Source organism: Tinamus guttatus, unplaced genomic scaffold (assembly GCF_059628265.1).
Source record: "Tinamus guttatus ecotype Peru unplaced genomic scaffold, ASM5962826v1 Tinamus_guttatus_pri_ptg000048l, whole genome shotgun sequence".
NCBI classification, from domain to species: Eukaryota; Metazoa; Chordata; class Aves; order Tinamiformes; family Tinamidae; genus Tinamus; species Tinamus guttatus.
The window spans coordinates 6,725,607-6,748,311 of NW_028288582.1; the positions used below are offsets into that span (position 1 = coordinate 6,725,607).

At 35.2% G+C, this 22,705-nt stretch overlaps 1 protein-coding gene across 4 annotated transcripts in view; it reads right to left on the reverse strand.

The window, feature by feature from the left end:
- Positions 1–22,705, reverse strand: part of KLC1 (kinesin light chain 1) — a 38,651-nt gene that overhangs the window by 4,031 nt on the left and 11,915 nt on the right. For 2 of the 4 annotated variants that reach the window (XM_088539625.1, XM_088539623.1), the window contains exons 2-14: positions 21,022–21,283; positions 19,124–19,354; positions 16,911–16,989; positions 14,942–15,167; positions 14,327–14,414; positions 13,505–13,606; positions 12,660–12,833; positions 12,395–12,494; positions 11,450–11,499; positions 11,296–11,363; positions 10,391–10,499; positions 6,837–6,998; positions 1,415–1,545 (exon numbers count right to left, since the gene is read on the reverse strand). In XM_088539625.1, the coding sequence (XP_088395751.1) occupies positions 1,415–1,545; positions 6,837–6,998; positions 10,391–10,499; positions 11,296–11,363; positions 11,450–11,499; positions 12,395–12,494; positions 12,660–12,833; positions 13,505–13,606; positions 14,327–14,414; positions 14,942–15,167; positions 16,911–16,989; positions 19,124–19,354; positions 21,022–21,282 (1,781 nt within the window). In that variant the 5' untranslated portion in view covers position 21,283. Of the gene's footprint in view, positions 1–1,414; positions 1,546–2,284; positions 2,919–6,836; positions 6,999–10,390; positions 10,500–11,295; positions 11,364–11,449; positions 11,500–12,394; positions 12,495–12,659; positions 12,834–13,504; positions 13,607–14,326; positions 14,415–14,941; positions 15,168–16,910; positions 16,990–19,123; positions 19,355–21,021; positions 21,284–22,705 lie in introns of those variants that run through there. The other 2 variants (XM_088539624.1, XM_088539626.1) reach the window with 2 other exon arrangements.

The following is a 22,705-nucleotide window of genomic DNA, read 5'->3' on the forward strand; positions in this document are numbered from 1 at the left end:
TCTTCAATTATAAATAAGCATAATCTTCTACATCGATAGTCATATAGCTACTTACCTGCAGGAAAAAAAATTAAAAAAAAGCTCTACATAATAATGGCTTTCGGGAAACCAAAAATCCTTTCTACATCTCACAAAATGTGGAGAGAAAGCAAAATGAACTATCAGTATATGCGTAAGGTACATGCATGTACATACACCTGACCTAGGATGTATGACCTCTACACAGAGCTTAATAAGCCACACAAACAAGGTATAAATTCTAATACTTAAAGCTAGAAGAAGGAAATTCCTTTTGCTGCAATTTGGAACATTCCCTTGCATTGGAAATTCCCTTCCATTTGCTCATTTTCTCTAAAATACTCTGTATTTTCTTACTCCTGGCCATATTTGTTTCACAGCTTAATCTATCGCCTCAGATACAGTTTTTAACTATATATCAATAAATGCAAAGTGAGTTTTGACCTTGAATTTGATTCAGTCCATTCACCATCATGTCTCTGTCAGAAAAGCATGAACTTTTATTTAAAAAAAACTTTTAAAGACCAGGCTAACGCTAAAACAGGTATTTCAGAAAGACAGTTAGAAAGTCTTAAGAGTACCAATTGTGACTGTACATGGCACGTCAGATTGGAGTGCTAGCAAAATACACTGAGAACCTGTCTCTATACCACTCAGATGTCTCATGTGTTGCCATTATTATCATTTTTACTGTATGACACATAGATTCATTCACTCCATTAGAGGTTAATTCAAGTTCTCCAACCTAATTTTTTGAAAACCTAAATTCAAATTCGTATTTTCAAGCAGTCTCTTGTCACATAAATGAGGTCAAGTTTTCCAGAGTGAGGAAAAAAAAAAACAGCAAAATATTAGGATTAGAATACAGGAAGGGCTCAAGTCAGTAAACCTCTTTTGCTCACATCTGCATGTTGCTCACAACAGTACAAACAAATTAAGCTACATCAAGAAGGCTGGGGCTTATTCCATTATACCTTTTATTGTAAATATAAGCAACGTTTACCACATTTTACTCCTGTGTGAAAATGGCAATTTTGTCCTTTATTAACATCAATACTACAAGACCATTTTTATTCTAAAATGGCTAGAGCAGTAAGAAGAAAAATATACTGCTAAAAAATATCTTAAATTCTTAAAATTAAAATTGAAGCTAAATTCTTAAAATTCTTAAAGTTAATTCTTGAAAGCAAATACACTTTCTCAGCCATTAAAGAACTTCCATCATACGGTTAAGGAATTATTTCAATTTGTGTTTAAGAAGGGAAGTTCCTTGTTTACTAGAGTTGTCTACGATGCACAGTGGTAGCTCGGCAGAGAACACTGCCCCATGTAGCACACCAGGCTGCAGAGGGACAGCGAACAAGACCAAAACGCACAGCTAAGAATGGATAATTACCCCGGATTCTTTGGTTCCTCGTCCCGTGGGCTTCCACCCTTCAGCTTCCTAACCAGCTTCTCACTTCGGCGTCTAATGGAAGCACGAAGTTTGCTAAAGGAACCACTGCGTTTTAAAGATCCAGTGCCATCCTGAAAAAAATTGAAGAAATGTAAAACTGAAAGAGGTGGTTGCCCTCCCTCAAACCTGGGTGAAAAATATTTACCTGAGCAAAATATTTTTTTACTGCTAATATAGATTTAACACTATTACCTAAACACAGAAATACCATATAGATGTAACTTTACCAAGAGCATTGCTGCTATTTTAATAAAAACAATACTTCTGTGAAACTGTAGCAAGGATTTCAGGTACGTGAAGGCATGCTCAAGCCATAATCCATATTAAAACAAAGCCCACAGCACGTTAACATTCCACCATCACCATGTTGCCTTTCTCGTGAGTGCACCAAGTTTAACAGAGGACAAGCCCCAAGCACAAGCATTCCAGAGTTCAAGAACAAAACTTTTTTTATTTTGGCTAAACATCTGCATTATTTGAAACACGTTTGTTTACTCATCAAATTTTTAAACAAAACATTTTCTGATCAGAAAAACATATGGTTAAATTGCTTTTATCATTTTACCTTTCTCCATTCAAGGTAAATGTAAAACATGACGAGCAACTTTTTGTATACTGCATTCGTGTTTTACGCTGCTGTACTGATCAAAGAAATTTCCACTAATCACAATTTTAAATAATTTTTTACTCTTTAGAACAGTTTAGTAAGGTTAAAAGTGACCACTTGCTACTCAGAGAAATCCTAGGCAATTATGAAAGGAAGAATTGTGAAAGGAGAAAGTAAAGCACTACTAAGCAGAGACAGACACCTGAGTTGGAGTGAGTTTATTAGAAGTTAGAAAGACAAATACACAAATCACTGACCACCAAGATTAGTAGAGAAAAGCATAATTGCTAAAATTTCACACAAAGACTAAACAGCAATGCTACTTCAGAATAACCATAAGTGAAGACATCCAGAGTTCCATATTGATGTTAACCACGTAATAGGTCTCTAAATACATTTTAAAGCACTTGAAGAACATGCCTTATGTTTATGTTTGTTTTGTTTTTTTTCCCCTGTAGAGATCACCATCATGCCATTTCAATAATACCTTGTGTGATACTTTTAACTACTTTTTTTTTTTTTCCCCTGCAGTGAACAGCTACTTATAAAGTTCATTGTTACTTTTTAACCTATGTATTACAGAGCATATGGTTGTAGTAACATTTTGTATGACTAGATACATATCTGGCAAAGCTACACATGTACAGAAATAGAAAACCAAAAAGAGACACCAGCACTGAAGGAATGGCCAGTTTACAAGGAAGTGTAGCTCTGACAAGGATCTTAAGGGATTTGCTAAAACACAGCAGTCAGTACTGGAGAGAGAAGTTAAAGCTTGAAGATGGTGCACGCCCGTCATGCAGGAGACAGTATAAGAATCACAAAAGGCATCTAGGCCTGTCAGACAGAAACGGAGAGAGAAAAACTGAATGAAACTGTTGGGAAAAATTCAACAGTTTTCAATTTTGAACAATCACGTTTACAGTATTTCTAGGTCCTATTCAAAACGATTTTCACAACAAGTATTTGGATTTTGACTGCACTTAAGTACAAAGTGCAGGCTACTGCAATTATCTTGAGGTTTATCTTTATAAAGGTTAGGCTAGTTTGCTAATACAACATACCAAACTGCATGGAAGATGCCATGCATTCTTTAATTTCTACAAAGTATTTTTAACTAGGAGAGCTTAAATACTATAAATACATTTTGTGTATGAGAAAAGGATTTTTTTTAGATGATCCTAAAACAAAAGTAAAAATAAATGAGGGGGAAAAAAAGAAAAAAGAAAAAAGGAAAAAAAATCAAAGAAAAAAAGGAACAGAGCAAGGTGCATTCATTTCAGCTTTAACTTCTGTTAGGAAATTTTTCTCTACCAAAAACTGTAAAAAAGAACAAGGTCTTCCCTTAACCTCCAGACAAAAATCTGTTCATTCCTTTAAGGAAACAATATCCATGTAACTGTCATTTTAGTCTCTTGAACATTGTTAAAAGTACTCACATATACACCCATATATATGCATACACATATATATCTGAATATATATAAAATCGATACAGAAGCTTTGCTACTTTCCCTAGTGCAGTCTGTCAGGTGAAAGCACAGAAACCCCCTTCTCATTTACCAACTTCCCACGGGCAGTACAGAAATCATGACCGATTCCTTCAGATTTCTGTTCTAGAGCCTTTACCTAGATCAGCTGGAATTATCAGTAATTAAATGCTCTTAACTAGCAAAATGCCTCACTAACAGTGATCTGAACATTAGAATCCAATCAAAGGGTAATCGTGTTTCAAAATAAATTGCATACTTTTAAAAAATGTTTTTAGGAATGAAACTGCATTAAATTGACATCAAAATTCAATAATAAGTCTAAATATTCTTTATGGTCTTAAACCAGGATATTGTTCTGGTCATAACTGTCCAGTGAACACTTGGTAGAGACATTTGGTAGGTACTGATTTGACTTCTATATGAGTATGCTCAGGGAAAAAAAAAAAAAAAAAAGAAAGCTGATACGTTTGGGCATTTTGTCTTCTAATCTGAAATAAAAGTAGTAGACTGCTAAGTTAAACACTAACTGCATGATTCACAAAACACGAACACCATGCATGAGCTCAGGTATAACAGTAATAAAATAGGTCTAGTGTACACCCACCAAAAATCTGAAATGCACAGTTTAAGGGCAATTTATAATTGTCAATATTTATTTCACTCAGGGAACGAGACCCACCTTGCTACCTTCCCCAACCCCTCCCCACCACCATGGCCTCCTTACTCTGTAGCCACCAACTACGTAGCCTCTGACAGGCTGGTACTTTCAGTCAAACAGCAACTCTTCTCACCTCCTGTATGGTATTGAAATTTGTTGTTTTTATTTCATCCTAAAAATAGATTTGTGTGCCCCAAAACCTGCCTGTTTAGGGGTATGGGTTAGAATAAAAAAACATATTTCTTTATGCTACAAACATTACATTAAGACTGTTTGTATCAAATTTTGAAAAAATAAAATGAAAAAAAATAATCGAAAAACCCCACCAGTTATATATTCCCCCATTGTCTTACTTTTTAATATAAAAACATGAAAAGGGATAAAAATCTCAGGGTGAAAAACAGTCTAAAATATTTAGAAGGGCAGTTTTCCAAATTTCTAACTTCAATTTTTAAGATCAACTATTTCTTTGCATTTAGAAGTATATACTGTTAACTTTATGAGGTGGACTTCGGAAGAAACACATGAACAGGCACTCCACAGCCTCAATTAGAAAGCTCATTTTACTACTTAGGGACAGATCTATTTTAACAAGTATTTTAGTTCTTTTTATAAAGTGCAAGACATTATAGAGCCCTGAGCGCATACAGGGATTAGCTCTACATACAGAAGTCACTTAATTACAATAGGATCTGTGATCTTGAAAACTTTTTGATGGAATTTGTTCTATATACTCTACCTCTTCTCTCTGACAGCCAGGATCAAAAGTCAGCTTCAGCACTTCAGAATTTAAATGGGAAAGGCAGGCTACGTTACTTTGTGAATCAGAATATTTTGTCTGGAGGAAACACAGGAGGGTAAATCTACACCACGTAAGTACAGGGAGGAACAGCACTAAGCTAGAAACACTAGCAGGGTGGAGGGAGAGAGAGTTGCCCACTTTATGTAGGACATGTAATATGAAATACCTTCTCCAAAGAGAAAAAAAAAATGTATTAACTGTAAATCTTGAAAATCAGAATAAAGCAATGCCACTTTAATGTACTTTTAAAAAATGATGGATGAAAAGGCCTTAAGTGGTTAAAGTTTAGGTTTTCAGAACAGTTTTATCACTGAGTTTCATTCAAATATTGACCTAGAAATACTGTCTATTGCTTTTCCAGAAGCCATTTTCAATCCAAAACCTGCATGCTTGATTAATTAATGTCATTAATGAAAAGTTTTATCCATTTAGAACAAATAGTCATGCAAAGTATAGCAGAAATAAAGGGAGGAGTACAGTACACAGTTCTAATGCTGAATGGGCAAAATTAGAATAAAAGGGAGTTATCCAACCTTACTTGGGTTTATTAATGATGCAGTATTATTCACAATACATGCTGATTGACTGCCATGGCACTGAGAGAGAGCACCAATGCCAAGAAAACCATTATAAAGAGACAAAAGCAGAGATGAAAAGAACATTCTCCACTAAAACTGACCAGTGTAAGTTTTATCTAGGATATCTTTGAAATTCTAAACTTTGTCACGAGTGGCTAAATTACTAATAGCAACTGTATCAGAAATGAAACTTCAGAACACTCTGTCCTGCAAAGTAGGCTACTTCCCCTCCCAAAAAGCAAAGCAGGCAAACATACCATTTTTATAATCCAGAGGAATTTTAAGCAGAACTACAGCTGAGAGTTAGTTTACAGTGCAACACATATCCCATTGCCAGCAATGGGATGAAGCACGGGAAAGCTGGTGACGAAAGCAAACAACTAAGCAAATAATAACTGAAAGTTCACACTGTCTTTCAAATAAAGTAAAATAACAGTTAGAAAAACGCACGTTTAATCATGTTATAGATGCGCTTATGCACTGAAGCCAGAGATCACAAAGGGAAATAAGTCCCAACTCTACTCAAGTTTTAATGCAGGAAAGTAATATTAATATTTCACTTTAGAAATGTGAATCTACTATCACATTGTTACATATTGGCACTGCATACTAAAATAGACTGTAGATCAGCCTGAAGAGAGAGATTGCTTCTTCTAGCAGGTTGGGTGAGGAGAGTGGAATTACTCTAAACCGATCGATTTCATTTACTTTCAAACCACAAACATATTAATGTATCTCCATGGCAAGTGTTCTTTGCTATTCCAGCTGAGGCAGCTGCAGCTTTTTTAAAGAACATTTAAACTGCGGGCAAACATGACATCAAAACGACAAAAGCTAAAGTTAATTGCCAGAATTTTTCTACCAGTAAAAAGAAACTAGTGATACACCAGACTATACCAAGACACTCAATCAGCATTAACCATATCAGAGCTAAATACTACTGCTCAGAATACTTAAGGAAATTTTACTATTGAGGACAACAACACAAAGGATTTTTTTTAAAATTTAAGAAGCTTTTTTTGTTTGTTTGTTTGTTTGTTTTTACAAATTCTTACAAAAAGCACGATAATCTTCCTTATTTCTCAATTGTTCCATAAAATTAAAAAATATAAAGTAGATAAACAAGAAACTCCTGCAGAAACAATAGGCTGGTGAATGGACAACCATGTTTGTTATGGTGATAATTCATCTACGCTGCTTTCTTCAACTGTGTACTGTACTTACCCCATTCCACTCTACGCTCATACTCACTTCCTCGCCTCCGTCGGGACCGCTCTCGTACTTTACCACATCCACATTGAGGCTCTCTCGGCTGCGCCTCTTCTCTATGCTCTCAGGGTCGTTCAGCACTTCAGCAACTCTCTGTTTATGAACATTGTCAAGACCCTGAGAATCAGAAAAAAATGGAAAAAGGTTTATCTTATTACAAACTGAATTTTGATCTACAACAAGAACTGTACTGGCAGTCAACCAAGCATGTAACTCCATTGCTCTGTTTCTACTTCCAAAGCTCAGGCAAAATGAATTGCCTTTATACTCTGCAGGCACCAATGTAGCATGAAGAGGAAAAGCTGAGATGCTGAATTTGGAACTGCTCTTTTTTCCAGTTCTGCTGCTTTTCAAAGCCTCAAGATGTGTGTGCCTCTTAGCGGAACTCCTTTGGCCACCAGCTTAGTATTTCAAGCAATTTTGTATCACCAAGTGGCAACACAAGCCTCAGTTTCCCACCTATCAAATGTTGTAATATTTACCCACCTTTTGAAAAAGAAAAATTGCAGGTGAATTAGGTCTGAATACCTAATAATCTATTCACACCTGTGTTTCAGTTCCGAAACTGAAGTTCAGAAAATAATGACACATGACACAGCACAGTAACATAATTTATCTTTCAGAAGGAAATTGAGTAGAAAGCAAGCTCAACAGAACAGACTAGATACATGGTCAACACAACCTGCCCACTTCAGTTAAAGAATGCCTGTGGATTACCAAATAATCATTTAAATATATTACACTGCTAAAATACCTTAGATGAAAATCTTGTATTAAAAATAAAGACTAAAATCAATAACAGAGAAGCTAGAAATAATTGGAAAACGGGAAAGCTCAAAATGATGTTTATCCTTTGTTCATTTCCCTTGTACACATTTTGATAATAAATCACAATCTTTGCTGACAGGAAAAGATTCTAACTCAGTGCTTTACAGATAAGAAAATATTCTGCATCTTTCATTGTCCAGCTTTAGAATCACCTGCTCAGAATGGCCCACCTTGGTAAGCACTAATGTGTTAATAACAGAACATTACTATTCACAGTGATCAACTAGTCAAAAAAAATAGAAAAGAAAAAAAAAAAAAAAAGAAAAAGGGGGAAGAAATGCACAAATGCACTTTGTTAGTTTATGCAAGCACTGCAGCAACCAGGAACAAATAACTAGACTACTACTGATTGGAATGCAAACTACTGGCAGCGCTAAAAGCAGAACAGACACATACACATCTAAATATAAAGCAACTACATGAATGAAGGCTGTTGAAAGCTTTTTTAAAAAAATTTTTTTTTATATGACAGAAGAAATCAGGTTCTTAGACCTCCTCCCCCCCCTGCCCAGCTGCTTTCCTCAATTTGAAGAGCAGAATAGCCTTAGCAAATGGAATTCAATACAAAAGGAAGCACAAACTAACACACAATGGCCCCGTATTTTCACTTTCCCAGAAGCATATGGGGAAGAAAAGCGGCTGGAACCCAGATAATGAAGAAGTGTGAACTCAGAAAGGCCTCACTCCCAGACCCTTTAGCATACAGAACATGGAAAGCATAACAGATATCCCAAATCAACACTTAACAGGACAAATACCACATATGGACTCTAGGCTCTCTTCCAAAGCTACCATCTCTTACTTCCCTCACATGTAAAAAGCCAAAGGGATAAGGAAAAGCACTTTGCCCCTACAGGGCAGAATCAAGCAAGCCTGGAAAGACCTCCACTAGCCCGTAAAAATCAAGCAAGCACATCCAGCAGCTAAACTCAACAAAATACACACACAGGAGACCAAGACTGGTGCTTTTCCTAGCCTGGAAACAGCAGCTTGGGGACCTCTTAGCTTTTAGCTTACAAGGCGAAGTGCATTAACCCTGCTGTCTTTCAATCACTTACAGTAGAAAGGTGGGGTCAAAAGCTGGTAAAAAGATTGCACTGATCCTAACATGTCCGAACCTACCTCTTTTATTTAATGTGACATACTATGGTACTGGTGGTGAATTATACCAAATCAGAGGCATATTTAACAAAAATGAAGTAGTAGCAGCAAAAACATAGTATAAGTAAAGTAGCGGCAGCAAGTCTCCAGCAGGCTCTGCAGAGCCTTGCATTTACTCTTATTGCTTGTATTTACTCTTATTAAGAATCATATTGTGTAGTGATAACAGTAAAACTAGGAACCATATCAAAAATTTTATTTAAGAGGCAATACACGTTTCTTCTTTTCAAAGACATTCGGATGAAAGACAAATCAAAATGAACTTTTAGAAAAAACAGCTAAAAATACTTCTGAGTTAAAAGAAAAAAGTGACTGTATCAACCACTCTTCCCCCTCCACCTTGAATTTTTCTTGATGAAGAATTTTCCTGCCAGTTCATGTTTTTATCTTAATGGCTTCATTCCTCTTCATTCCTTTCATGTGCAAAATGTTCACTAGTTTTCTTTCATTTTTTAAGGAAGAAAGATTTGACAACACCGTATATATCAAAGAACCGCTGCAAAATAAAAATATAAATAATAATAATTAAAAAAAATCAATAAAGTAATCATTATCCATAAAGACATGGTCCATCATTTTTTGTGGGCCCATTCTAGACCAGCTTTCTTCAATTTACAATTAGAATTTTATACATAAGCATTAAGACACAATTTTTTAAAACAAAAACAAAAGCTCCCCTCTACAAGAAAAAAAAAAAAAGAAAAAAAGAAATAAAAGAAAAACTAGAACTTAAGCTTTACAACTTTTGGGTTCTGTTCATTTACATTTTTTTCTTTTTTTTTGCTTGTCAATTTAAACTGAACAGCCTCATTTGCTGTTCTTTCATTCAGTATCTCATATACTTTTACACAAGACATCATATATCAAATAATCTAAAAGTGTAGGAAATAAGTCTTTTCCCCACCTCCTGACAGCGAGAACCTCCTGAGACAGTGAGAAAGAGTTACTTGAAAAAATAGATTTGAGACTGCAGAGACAGTGCAGAACTTCTGCACATTAAAAGAATTAGAATAGTCCCTCTCAAGTAGTAACATGCATTCCATCAGTTTGCAAACCAGAAACAGTAACCGATAAATTTCTAACGTTCTTCTAGCAGTGGAAACAAGCAGCTCCTATACTAGACTAGTCACCATCAGCCAGAAGCTGACCACTTTCTTTTAGCTACAGCTTTTCTAGGACACTTACTCAGCTGAGGACTGCTGGCTGAGACAGCATTTTCTGCTATTTTGCACATAATTTCATTCCTGTTTTGATTCATGCTTGAGTATTTGCTGTCACTGCCCTAGCAGTTAACCAGTTTGCAAGAGCAAAGATGGTGTCATTTTGTTAACAGTTTAGACTGAAATCCAAGGCTTCTTTAGTAACAAAGGCAAATATCAGAACACATTAAAAAAAAAAAAAAAAAGCACCCAATATTGTACAGCTAAAAGCATTGTACAAGCATAATAAGTAAAATTAGGTTGAAAATCTGAACATGATCATCTCTGCTTGTGGCCATCAAGGGAAATTCTCATGCTTACCTGTTTACGAGATCGCATTGCTGCCTCTTCTAACGTTTCAGCAGCTTCAAATTTACCTTGCCGTCTATAAAGTGCCCCAAGGTTCTTTAAGGTAGTTGTAACTGTTGGACTATCACCAAAAAAAAGTATATATACACACACACATTAAATTCTTCTCAACTTACAAACTAATATAAACTTAAATTTTAAATATTTTGGAATCATCATAACCTCTATTATACAATTTTATTCTGAAGTATACTTTATTTACCCAAGATTTTTTAAAAATAACATTTTTCAAAGGGCATTAACAGCTCCCACTACGATTAGTCAACAGCCCTGAAACTGAATGTTGGTAACTAGTCTCTAGAGCCACTCAGCACAAAAACAGGGTGCTTTGGGCTTGTGTTGTTCAGACACAACCTCCAGAGATGAAAATTTAATTCAATCTGAGTGTGTCAGGCTGAATAATTGCAAAGCTTCCAGGAAAAAACGCTGTCATTTCAAACAGCATCTGTTACTGCAGTATTAGTCATAAAACAAATGAGCAATTCCTTTTATCAACCTTTACTTAGTACCTATTCTCAGTTTCTGTGCATTCACGCTAGAGTTGAACTATGAAAATGAAGGGAAAAATATGGCAGATTCTGTTAACAAGTCTCACATTAGAAAAGTGGGTGGGTGACAGCGGGTGACAGAAAAATTCACTACATCTACCTGGCCTAGATTAAGAGCAGCCTCAGGACTTGGAAAACACTATTGGCTTCCTGGAAGCCAGTATTGGGCCTGAACTTCTAACACTGTAGGTTTTGTAGCAAATAAAAGCCATAAGTCATTTGTTGATTTTGCTTAGCTTTTAAATATGCTTTATCCTTGCATTTTTGGATATTACCCCATGGTCAAAATCCTGTAAAGAAAACACTGACCTATCAACTTTGCAAGCTTTGTACCAGCCACCATATTCTCCAAAAGATGAGCCATCTTTTTGCTTTCCCTAAAGCAAAAGTAAAAAAGAAAATTAACTAATCTGCATCTTAAATAGTAGAAGCTCCCCCAAAAGTTTTATTACAATGTCCTTACTTTGCATTCTTCCCTTTCTTCAGCATGCATCCAAATAGGCTTATTTTCATCTGATGAAACATAAAAGAAAATATATTATACTATAAATCTGCAAAATATTCAGTTTGACTTTCATCCTTCTACCACACAGCTGAGAACCACACACTTAAAACACTACTACTATTAAACAAAACCTACTGTCCACACAACAGAAAGCAGCAACAGAAAAATAACACACACTCTTCATCACTGTAGCTTTACAATACTGTCCTTTCTTATTTGACGTTAGAAACAGAGTTACTTCTTAGAAGCTCTGATGTCAGGATACACGGATACAATCAGGATACAGTTTGGCATGTGCCTACTTATTTGTTAGAAAATATACATTTATGTCTTTTATCATAACGACTGTTTTGACGTTTAGTAAATGGTACATCACTACCGTCATGCAGTGCAGTGGAGATTCTTCACTGTGATATACAGATGATGAAATGCATTTAACTTCAACACACAGTATAACTTACAATTTAAGGTTGTTCCCCCCAGTTTTTTGTTGTTTTAATGGTTGATTCAATGGATCATTTCATCAGTTTATCTATTATGTCATCAAGAATCCGGTACTGATTTATTCCTGTGACTGGAAAATGATGAGCAGTTTTCTGTCTCTATAAAATTACCAAATTTGGTATTTCTCTTTGGCATAAAATAAATGAAGCAGAAATCCAGTCTATAAAATATAAACTTATTAAGTATTCTACATGCCAGAAAAAACCCTCATTTTGAATTAAATGTTATTGAGCAATCTAAATGCTTTCCTATGATAGGTTTTGCAGTACTTTAGTGCATCTATAATTTCATCCTTGAGAATTAAAATCGCCTGCTTGAAGAGATATAAAGGTACAATTAATCTCCCACAGATTCTCAGTTCTATTATAAAAAAAAAATTCTAGGGATTAAGTTTCTTACCATCTACGGAACCAAATTCCCGTTCATGAGCACGAGTAAGAATCTCTTTGTATAAAGTTTCTGCTTGCTTGAATTTGCCCTGTTTTAGATAGCAGGATGCCTAAAAACAAAATACACCGCCCCAAAGAAAGACATCAGCACATTGTTCTAATTAGTTTGATAAAAAAATAAATACAATAAATGCTGATCAAAGGTACATACACATCAATCCATTACAAAAAAAAAAGAATTTACTATTTTTAGATTTACTTTAAAAATACCTTACCAGGTTATTCTTTGTTTTTGCAACATTTGGATCATCTGGTCCCAGCTTAGTTTGGTAAATCTCCAGTGCTCTCTGATAATAGTATTCTACCTCTTCGTATTTACCCTGGTTCTGGCATAGCAAAGCCAGGTTATTTAATTGTTTGGCAACATCAGGGTGATCTTTCCCCAAGACCTAAAAATGAAACACCTCACAATTAAAAGATCCTGCGATCATTGTATCAGGGCTTAAAACTGCACTATGTTTAAGCCCCTTTAAATTTTCATCCTCTTCAACTACAGTATGAGGATGATGAAAGCAAACTTTGCATATAAAAAGTATGCAAATTATTCAAATCAATTATAATTGACAATGTTACAGAACAACTCAAAACAAGAATAATTTAAGTAATATGATTACATTATATTATATGAAAAAGCTGGAGATACAAACACTCAATCACACAAACTAGAACGAATATCCACCTAGTTAGAATAATTTACTTCACAATTTTTAATTATGTTTCTGTTTTATTTCAAAGATCTTGTCAAAACCAAGATTACCTCTCTCTCAGTGGGGAGGGGAAGGAGGCAGAGGGAAGAAAGGTAGACAAGGAGATTTATGACAGGCTTCAGAATTCAGAATATTACCAGAGTTCTCAAAAGTCTCTGCAAGAGTATGGGGATTCAAACGTTGTTTTGCACTACAGATGTAACTACTATGTTCTTGCCAAGTCTACGGTTTCTCTGGCAGGTCTGCCTTACCAAAATACAGCCCATTCACCCACCACGCACACACATACTCCCTACGCAAAATGTTTCACGCCCAAAATTATTCATTCAAAGGTGCTGTATTTTTCCTCATACCTTTTCTCTGATTTCCAGAGCTCGCTTACACAATGGTTCAGCCTCCTTGTACTTTCCACGTTTACCATAAAGTACTGCAAGGTTGTTTAGAGTTGCTGCCACCTACCAACAGGTAGAGAAATATTAATTACACTGAAATTTGCTGGTATAAAGACCTGAAAAATAAATATATCTGCAATGCATTGATGTTTTTAAATCTTCCATGGCAGAGGAAGAGATCTTGAAGTAAAGCAAGTGAAGGAAAAAAAAAAATATATTGAATGCACATATATGTAAAAGCATGAAAAAAGGAATACTTTGACTTTGTTCAGATGTCACAATGGATACACATTTTCTTTTTACTTTCTACTCTTAAAAAGATATTTCTCAAATCTATATTCAGATTTGCCCCACTTCAACCCACATAAAGTGAGGTATCACATTCATTTCAAACACTGAATATGAAAGCGTGATTTGAATTATGTTTCATTTAAAAGTAAAACAGATCAGACATTCACCTTTAATCTGAGTTATTAAATTCATTTGAGTGAGCAATTATTTCTTCACATTAATTTCACATAGAAAATCCATGCAATCTGATCCAAAAAATCAGGTGCAAGTCATTTGTCGTGAAACAGAATCAAATACAATGCTCAGAAAGCACGTTAAATCTTTAAGAGAAAATGAAATATATCATATCGTGGCTCCTACCTGTACTGTTTAGAGATAAGCCAGGTCTTAAAAACTTTCCTGTTGAGTTTAACATTAGAATGAGTTGAAAATAAATAAATAAATAATCAGTGAAAAACGTAAATAAAAATATGACACTGCATGTATACAAACCGCTGGATGATCTTTGCCCAAAGTCTTCTCACGGATAGCCAAGGCATCGTTCAGCAGGTTTGCTGCATCTTTGTATTTGTTCTGGTCCCTAAATTTAAAATATCATAATTAATAATACTGGAGATTCAGAAAGTCATAAAAAATAAGGGTTGGCTTCAGTACTGTGCTAAACACTCCAGTACAGAGAAGAAGAACTCAAGAGCACAGTTATGGACTTCAGTTTTTAACTTTCTGATTCATTAACATGTAAAGTATTTTGCTGGAGGACTAGAACTGTACTACCTCTACACTGCTGTCCAGTTTACAACCCTGCATTTCCTGGAAGTGGGTAACCTACATGCTCTTCGGTAGGAAAAAAAAAGGTAGAGGAACAGTTTCAAAAGCAGTGCCTTTCTCAAAACAAGAGTATAGGCAAAAATTCCACAATTTGTTTGACTTTTAGTGTAAGGAAGCATACAGAGTAAGGAAATGTACAAAGATTTTCTCAAGGCTTTACAAAAATAGTGATGAAATAAATCAATGAATCAAAACAATCAACCAAGACGAACATTAACAGGTTAAAGTCAAATATTAACTGCTTAGATAGCTGATATAGCTCTACATCAGAATACAAACCTGTACACCAAAGCAAGTATGTTTAACATGGTGGCAACATCAGGATGATCATGACCTGAGGTCTTCTCCAAATCTTCAAGAGCTTGTTTACAAAGTGGTACAGCAACCTCATATCTACCTTGGGAAGCATACTGGATAACAAGATTATGAAGGGTCCTTAATCTTGCTGGAATTTCATAGCCACCTTGTTGGGCAGCGGCAACTGCACTGCTGTGCTGTTGTTGAACTGGAAGAAATACACGAGATTTTAAGTTACTTAAAAAGATAACCGCAATTGGAAAACAACTAATGTTACTGATCAATGACATGGAACTAGAATCGCTAGATTTCCTCAATACCAGACATTAGCACTAGAATACATTTCATCATGGTTACAATCTCTCGAACAGTAACAGCAGTGGACAGTTTTTTTCTTCATACTCTATCCTAGCTGAATGAAGAGACTTTTAGTATTTCACGCTTCTATTAACTTAGAGGGACAAAATGTAAAAAACAGATGAAGAAACGGATGAGCTATTCCAGCTCAGCAAGCTATTAACATATCTCATATTGTAATTTTAAACTTAAAAATATCCAAGACTCCCTATGGAGCTGAATGGATTCTGTTCTTTATCTTTCACTCTCCTCTCCAAAAGCACACGTTTTGTTTTCTTTTGTTTGCCATACCTTCCAGGAAATGCTCAGGGCTGTTGTATAAAGGACCCAAAAAAAAACGAAACACACCCCTTTGGATGCCATGAATAACAGTTACAAGAGAAAAAGCAGTGCATCAAAGCCATGTTCAACCTTTTGACAGGATCTATAAATCCTTGGGTTTAGCCACATTTTCCTGCAGTAAATTCTAGCCAACACACAGGACAGGACAGTGGTGAGTCTGCCCTTTTTTCTCTCCTTTCTATTAAGCAAACTACTCTTATAGCAAGTGGAAGCCTTCTGTCAGTGTAATCATACAATTCCAAACCTATGCTCACAGTCACTGCCTTCCAAAGCACTTAAATATTTCTGCATTTTTCCTGAAGCTCAAATAAATTACTAAATTGACACCCTTCTCTTTTGTGGAGCAGAATTTGGGATAGACTATATTACTGTAAAAATAACTCTGATACTCAACTTTCCCACCACAAAATTCTTGGGAAGCCAGTTTGAACTCAGGATGGAGTTTATGACCAACATTAAACTATTCTAACCTCTTCATGTCTTCCTTCCATTGCTGGTCTTCCCTGCCAAGCTATCGAGACCACATCTTATGTGTGTCCATGAAGGAAATTCAAGGCTGATGATTACTAAGGAGGGGTCCTTCAGACATTTTGGCTTAGCCACTTATCAACTAAGAACCACTACACTACTGCATATACATCAACCCATTGCATAATATCAGCTTCACACTCAAAAGAAAAGCACAAAAAATCATTAAGGAAGCCTTTCCTACGACCATGTCACAATTTTGCTACCTCAAACTTCATTGTATCCATATTCACCAATCCTTCTGCCTTGAAGACAATGCTTCTAGAGTGAGGAATAAGGAGGACGATCTTAGCAAAACAAAGGATTGCTTTGAAAGATTATAAGAAAGATTTCACATCAAAATCTGCCCCGAAATGCTAAATCAGAGTGATAATTAATAGAATTCACTGCTTGGGCAGACCAATAAGCAGCTTCAATGTTTCAGAATCTGCCTCAGTCACTTGAAACAAGCTTTTTTCCATTCAGGGACTCGCAAGACCAAGGAACAAATCTAGCTCCAAAAAGAGTTCCAAGAACTTTGCCACAGATAGCAAACTTCCCTCAAAAATCTAGTTTTGATGGCAGGTATACAGGACTATTCAATATATATGTCTATTTTCAAGAGACAATCACCATTTTGCTCTAGCTTTTTGCACATTACATATGAATTATTAAATTTCTGAACAGCATTTGCAGCTTCAGTACTGCAGAAACACACTAACAATGTAATTTGAAGTGTACTTACTCCCTTGTCCTTGTTCATCTTCATCATTTGGAAATAAGTCATCCAAAGGCTCTTTGGTGGAATCCGTATCTTTATCCTCCTAAAAAACACCCCCAAACCCAAACAATTTGTTACACTATTAAATTAGAGGTTTATGCAATATTTAAATAAAGTTCTATATGGAGGAACAGTTTCTTTAACCAGCAATGTTAAAGGGAAACCCCACAGTCAAAACATAGGAAGTGCCAAGAATAAGATTCTCATATAAGTTTAAGGACAGTTTCATGTCCAAATGCATTTACATATTCTGTCCCAACGAAATACAGGACATCTTAAAAAAAATCCAAGAATAGAAATCAGGTCTCCTAGATTTCAGTCTTAACTTTAACACCCAAGAACACATTTGCTACTCTTACAAAGATATACACTATAGTGCACAGTAATTCTGAGGTCATATATGCAATTATTACTGCAAGAGGGAGAGGAATAAGGAGATTCATCTCCAAAAGGCGAGTAAGATTGCACCAACAACTTTAATTCCTTCATTTCAGTTTCTGAGTAATCAGTTCCTGCACTAATAATACACTTTGCAATTGTGATTCATAAGATTCAAAAAGTAAAACAAAACAAAACATCAAAAAAACACACAACCCCTTGGAAGGAAGTTCAGCTCCATTCTCATATCATATTAAAACTCAGCACAGTTCATCAATATATAAAAATTTTAACATTCAAAAATCATTCAAAATCCCACAATTAAAGAAAGAGAGGAACTCTCAGTCCCATTTCCTATATTTACAGCCTACACAAACAAATAGCTGAAGTTGTCAGAAATATCCATCTCCATAAGTAGAAAACCCAACACCAGGGATTTGCCCCCCTGCCCTTTACACCCATTCAACATCTTTTTCCACAGATGAAAGAAACGGGATTGCTGCTGTTGGTACATATATTCTATGTTGGAAAGTGAGTTCTCTGCAAAAGCAGTAGATGACAGGCTGGATGTCATGAGAGAAGATTACAATTTTGTGTATTGTTTCTAAGCTCTAACCAAGTGGATATCTGCAACTGTTTTCAAAGATCGTCAACTGAGACTGTTTGTATAACTGCTGAAACTATAAAGATGCTTTGCTTGCCTAGTCCCTATCTGTCAATTAAATTTCAAATTTTCAGTCCAAGTCAAGTAATGGTTCTATTTAGGCCATCCAAAGATTATAGTTTCACATTTAGCACATCAAAATCTCAGTATTTCCCCCTCCTTACCCTTTCTTTTAAAAACAGTTCAGTAACAGTACTAAACAAGCTTCACTGACAGATTTCAACACCTCATGAAACAGGAGTGAGAAAATCTGCATGCAGCTGACTAAAAAGAACTCACACTATGTTAGAAAGAATTTGGTCCAGTAGTTGGTTAGGCATGACTAAAATGCATGTGTTTGCCCTCATTATGATACTGAGATACTTTGTTATGAAAAACTGTTCTTTCCAAGACATGACTGAGAAGGTTAGAACATACCAAATAAGATCCTTCTCTGCAATACTATTCAATTTAAGAAACAAAATAAAAAGATAATATGAAGAACAAATGAGTTAGAAGAATTTTTTAGTAGTAAATTATTTCTGTAAATTAAAATTGCATCCATTTTCTCTCAAAAATTAAAAATACATGTTATTAACACAACGGTAAGCAGCAACTGAAAATATGCAGAAGATCATAACGGTCAAGAAAGTAGATTTAAAGACTTTTTATCTCAGTGTACATTCTCAACAGATGCTGAGGCTAGACACTGCTTCACTGGACCAAAATTAATTGTTTTTCCTGCAGTTAAAAATAAGCCAAGGCCTGTACATACTTACAATACTACCACTGAACAGCAAAGGAAATATAAAAGAAAATATCTGGCTTCGAGTTCAGCTCTTCAGCTAATGCTGATTCTAACTATTCAGCATTTTTTCACCCTCATATCTATTTTATCACCACCTACATGCAGTAAAATATAAGTAAATGAATAAATAAAAGCTAATCTGTCACATCCATTGTGACCTGTAACACTGGTACAAGGTAAACATTTTAGGAGCAGTTATTTTTCTGTTACAAATTTTATATACATACATATATATATATACACACACACACACAAATAAAAAACTTGGACTTGCAAAATTTCTTGATCATTAGGCATCTTATAACATACATCCAAATATAAACTACTTTTTACTGAACAGCTACTTACTGATGGTGAAATATCATCGTCGTATTTTTTTAATTGGTTCATGAATTCTAGATGTTTCTTTTCTTCCTCCAGTTGAGCCACAGATTGCTCACTTTTTTGTAGTTTCTGTTGTGTATTGGCTAGTTCATCCCGTAGCCACTGATTTTCCTGGCATAACCGTCGAACCTGGGCACGCAATTTCTGCTTCTCTGACTCCACTGCATTTAAGTGATTTGACAATGCCATCATTACCTAAAAAGCAGAAAATATCCTCTGAATATGTCCTCTAAATGTAGTCCTTATTTAACACAAAAAGGTTTTTATAGTTAGAACCTCTGTCAGCTGTGAAGTCTGGTTTAGATTTTACCTTTTTATACACACCTATTTGGTGTTCACCTTCCCTGTACTGGAATATATTTACCATTTGTTCTGACAGAACAAGTCTGAAGGAATTCTTTATTAATGACTTTTTGTGATGCAACTTTTGAAGTCAAAGTCTGAAGACAAACTGCTTTAGAAAGCCTTAAATATTATATGCAATGTTAACATGTATAAAAAAGGATGAACTAAAATTTAGATTACTGAAACAGAAACCTTTGTTCTACTAATATAGTATAACTATAGTTATAACTAAGTATATTTTTAACAAATTACAAGAATTACAAAGACAACCTTCCCTGTAAGAATTAAACCATACCTCTGCTTCAGCAATTTTCAGACAGAGAAGGATTCACATGCATGTTTGCAGCTTATAGGGATCAGTTCCTCAACATAACAATAATACAATAATACTTCAAAGACACAGTTATACTATTTAAATCTAAATGTGGAACTGAACTAAATTTAAGCACCTTATATATACCACAAATTCAAATGCACAGACAATTGATGTGTCTGAATGTGAAGCCACATTAAGGACAAAAATAGAACAGTCAGAAAAGTGATCTCCCTCTTTTTTTTTTTCCTCCTCTTTTTTCTTCATGATAGTAACACTAACCTCAACATATCCACATATCTACAAGTATTCATGAAAATATTGCCATATCCTAGTATAAATGCAGCAAGAGAAATGGGAGATCGCACTGTGCACTGTGACATCCCAAAGTGCACAGAAACACTGGGCTTTTCAGGTCTGACAAGCAATTGCTCAAAGCACAGTTGCTTTCCTAACGAGGGCTGCATGTGCAGACATTTCAGATCTCCAGTCGCCACAGTTTACAAAACAGCAGATTGGTAGACAGGGCAGTAACATCTGAAACTGAAACTACCTAATCTGAGAGAGTCAAGAACCAAAACCAGCTTTTCAGAGTTCCAATACCATGTAAAAGTCCTTCCATCCTACACATAGGATGAAAGCTTTTAAACACTAAAGCCTGACAGTCCATACCACCATACCATGATGGCCAGGGATTGGATTGGTTTAATTCCATGCTTCCATAGCATGTATCCATTCTTTCTCTTTGAAACATCAGTGGAAGTTTTTGCAGGCTCTGTATTCAATTCTTAGCCTTTGGAAAAGTATTTAAGTTTGCTGATATTGCCTCATTCTTGAACTTCTCAAGCATGACCCAACTAATGATGTGGAAAAATCTAACCAAAAAGAAATATATTTCCCATTGAAGTCAAAAAGAGATCTATTATGGACTTCAATGCTTTAATACCAAATGCCACAATTAGTTCTGTAACAGCTAGTATTTACTTCTGCTTAATCACAGTAGTCTTCCTCCTTAACATATGATAATAATATAAATGTCTCGGCTCATTTTTAATACTTAGTAAGGTAAAGATAAGTCCTTAAATATTGATCTCTGTTTAAAGTTTCTCATTAGAGGCCAAACAATGAGCTTTCTTTTTTTTTTTTTTTTAATATCAAAATTTTAGTCAAAGCCTGAAATGCTTTATTTCTACTCCAGTTTTACCTGTGCTTCACTAAGCCCAAGTTCCAACATCTCCAGCGACTTTCGAATCATGTTTGATTTTTCTTCAACCAGATTAGTTTCATCATCTTTCTTCAAACATTTCAGTGTTTCAAGTAAGCTCTGTAAAATTGAATTGTGTTCATTCTTCAGTGCCTCTAGTCCATTAATAACTTGCTTAGTTTTTGCAATGATTTCATCTTGTGTGAGCTTCTCCAACTTCTCTTCCTTTAGGTACACCATTGTGGACATGTTTTCATACATTCTGAAATGAAAGAGTACATTAGTTAACCCAAAAGTCAAAATAAAATGACGAACACGCAATAATGTAATAAAACTTTCCTTTAACTAGTTATTCAAATATGTGAATTTGAATGTTATATTGATAATATAACGGTACTTTTACACAACTTTTGCAATATTTTAAATCCTTCCTTTAAATCCTCCTCCTAAAAGATGCTTAAGAACCTAGGTTATTACCATCATATGTCCTGTTACTAAAGTGACAAACAAGTCTAACAATGTGGACAGACAGACAGACAAATGACCCGGAAATAACTGAGTCCTTTCTACAATGTTACCAGAAAAAAGCTCCGTAACAACAACAGAAAAAAAAGAGGCATTACTCCTTCATGATATAAATATCTTCAAGTGTACCAGGAAATATAAACTAAAATGAAGAGACTGTAAAGCAGTCAAGATTTCTTCAAAAGCCATAAATTACAACTTCTCTATGCTGAAGACACTTGGGGAAGTTTTGATAAAATAACATTTAAAGCAAATTAGCTAAACTGCACTAGACCATGGTAGGAGCGCTGTAGGACTTTGTCACATGAGCAACCATCCACACACGCACTACTTCCCAATAACCTAAGGGCAAACGCTTACCCTAGCCTGATAACACACACGTCTGTGTGTCTATAAAAAGAGGTAGCTCACTGTTTATGAGCTCACTCACACTCAAATTATCTTCTGCCGTGGCTTCCTGCAATGTAAATGAAGAGGAAAAAAAAAAAAAAAAAAAGCACATCCATTTATCACCATGGAGCTGTATCCTACTTGAGTTTATCCTGCAATAATCTATTGTCTGAAAACGGAGGCAATCTGGCTAAGCAGCAAACTAGGGCCTGCCACATTTTAACACACAAAAAAAAATTGTATGCACTTCCACAGCTAGACTAAAATAACTCCAGAAGTGTACAGATGTGTATTAAAATTGTTCTAAAAATAAAAATAATTTAAAAAATCTGTATACCAATTTAAGTGAAATTTTCAGATAAACCAAATTTGTACATAAACGCTCCTGACAAGTACAGTCATAGACGAAATTGTTATGAGTTATCCAACTTGAGCAAATAGCTCACCCCTAATTATAATCTGGCCTGCTTTCATGTCATTAAATTAACAATTTCCATTCTGAATGCAAAGCACTGACCCCTTGATCAAAAGGAAATTGAAATAGCAGAGGACATCTGATGAATAGATGATTTCATTTCATATTAGAGAAGTTTAAAGAAATATGACTTTTAAGTAGTCAGAGTTTTTCTATTTCTGAAGCTTTCCAAAGTATGTGATCATTTGTTCCTGTCTAACGTTTTTTTCTGCTTGTTTCAACGTTTAATAGTCTTTGGGGAAGATCATTAATGATGGAAAACATGGGGCAAATTCTCCTTTAGTGAAAAAAGAA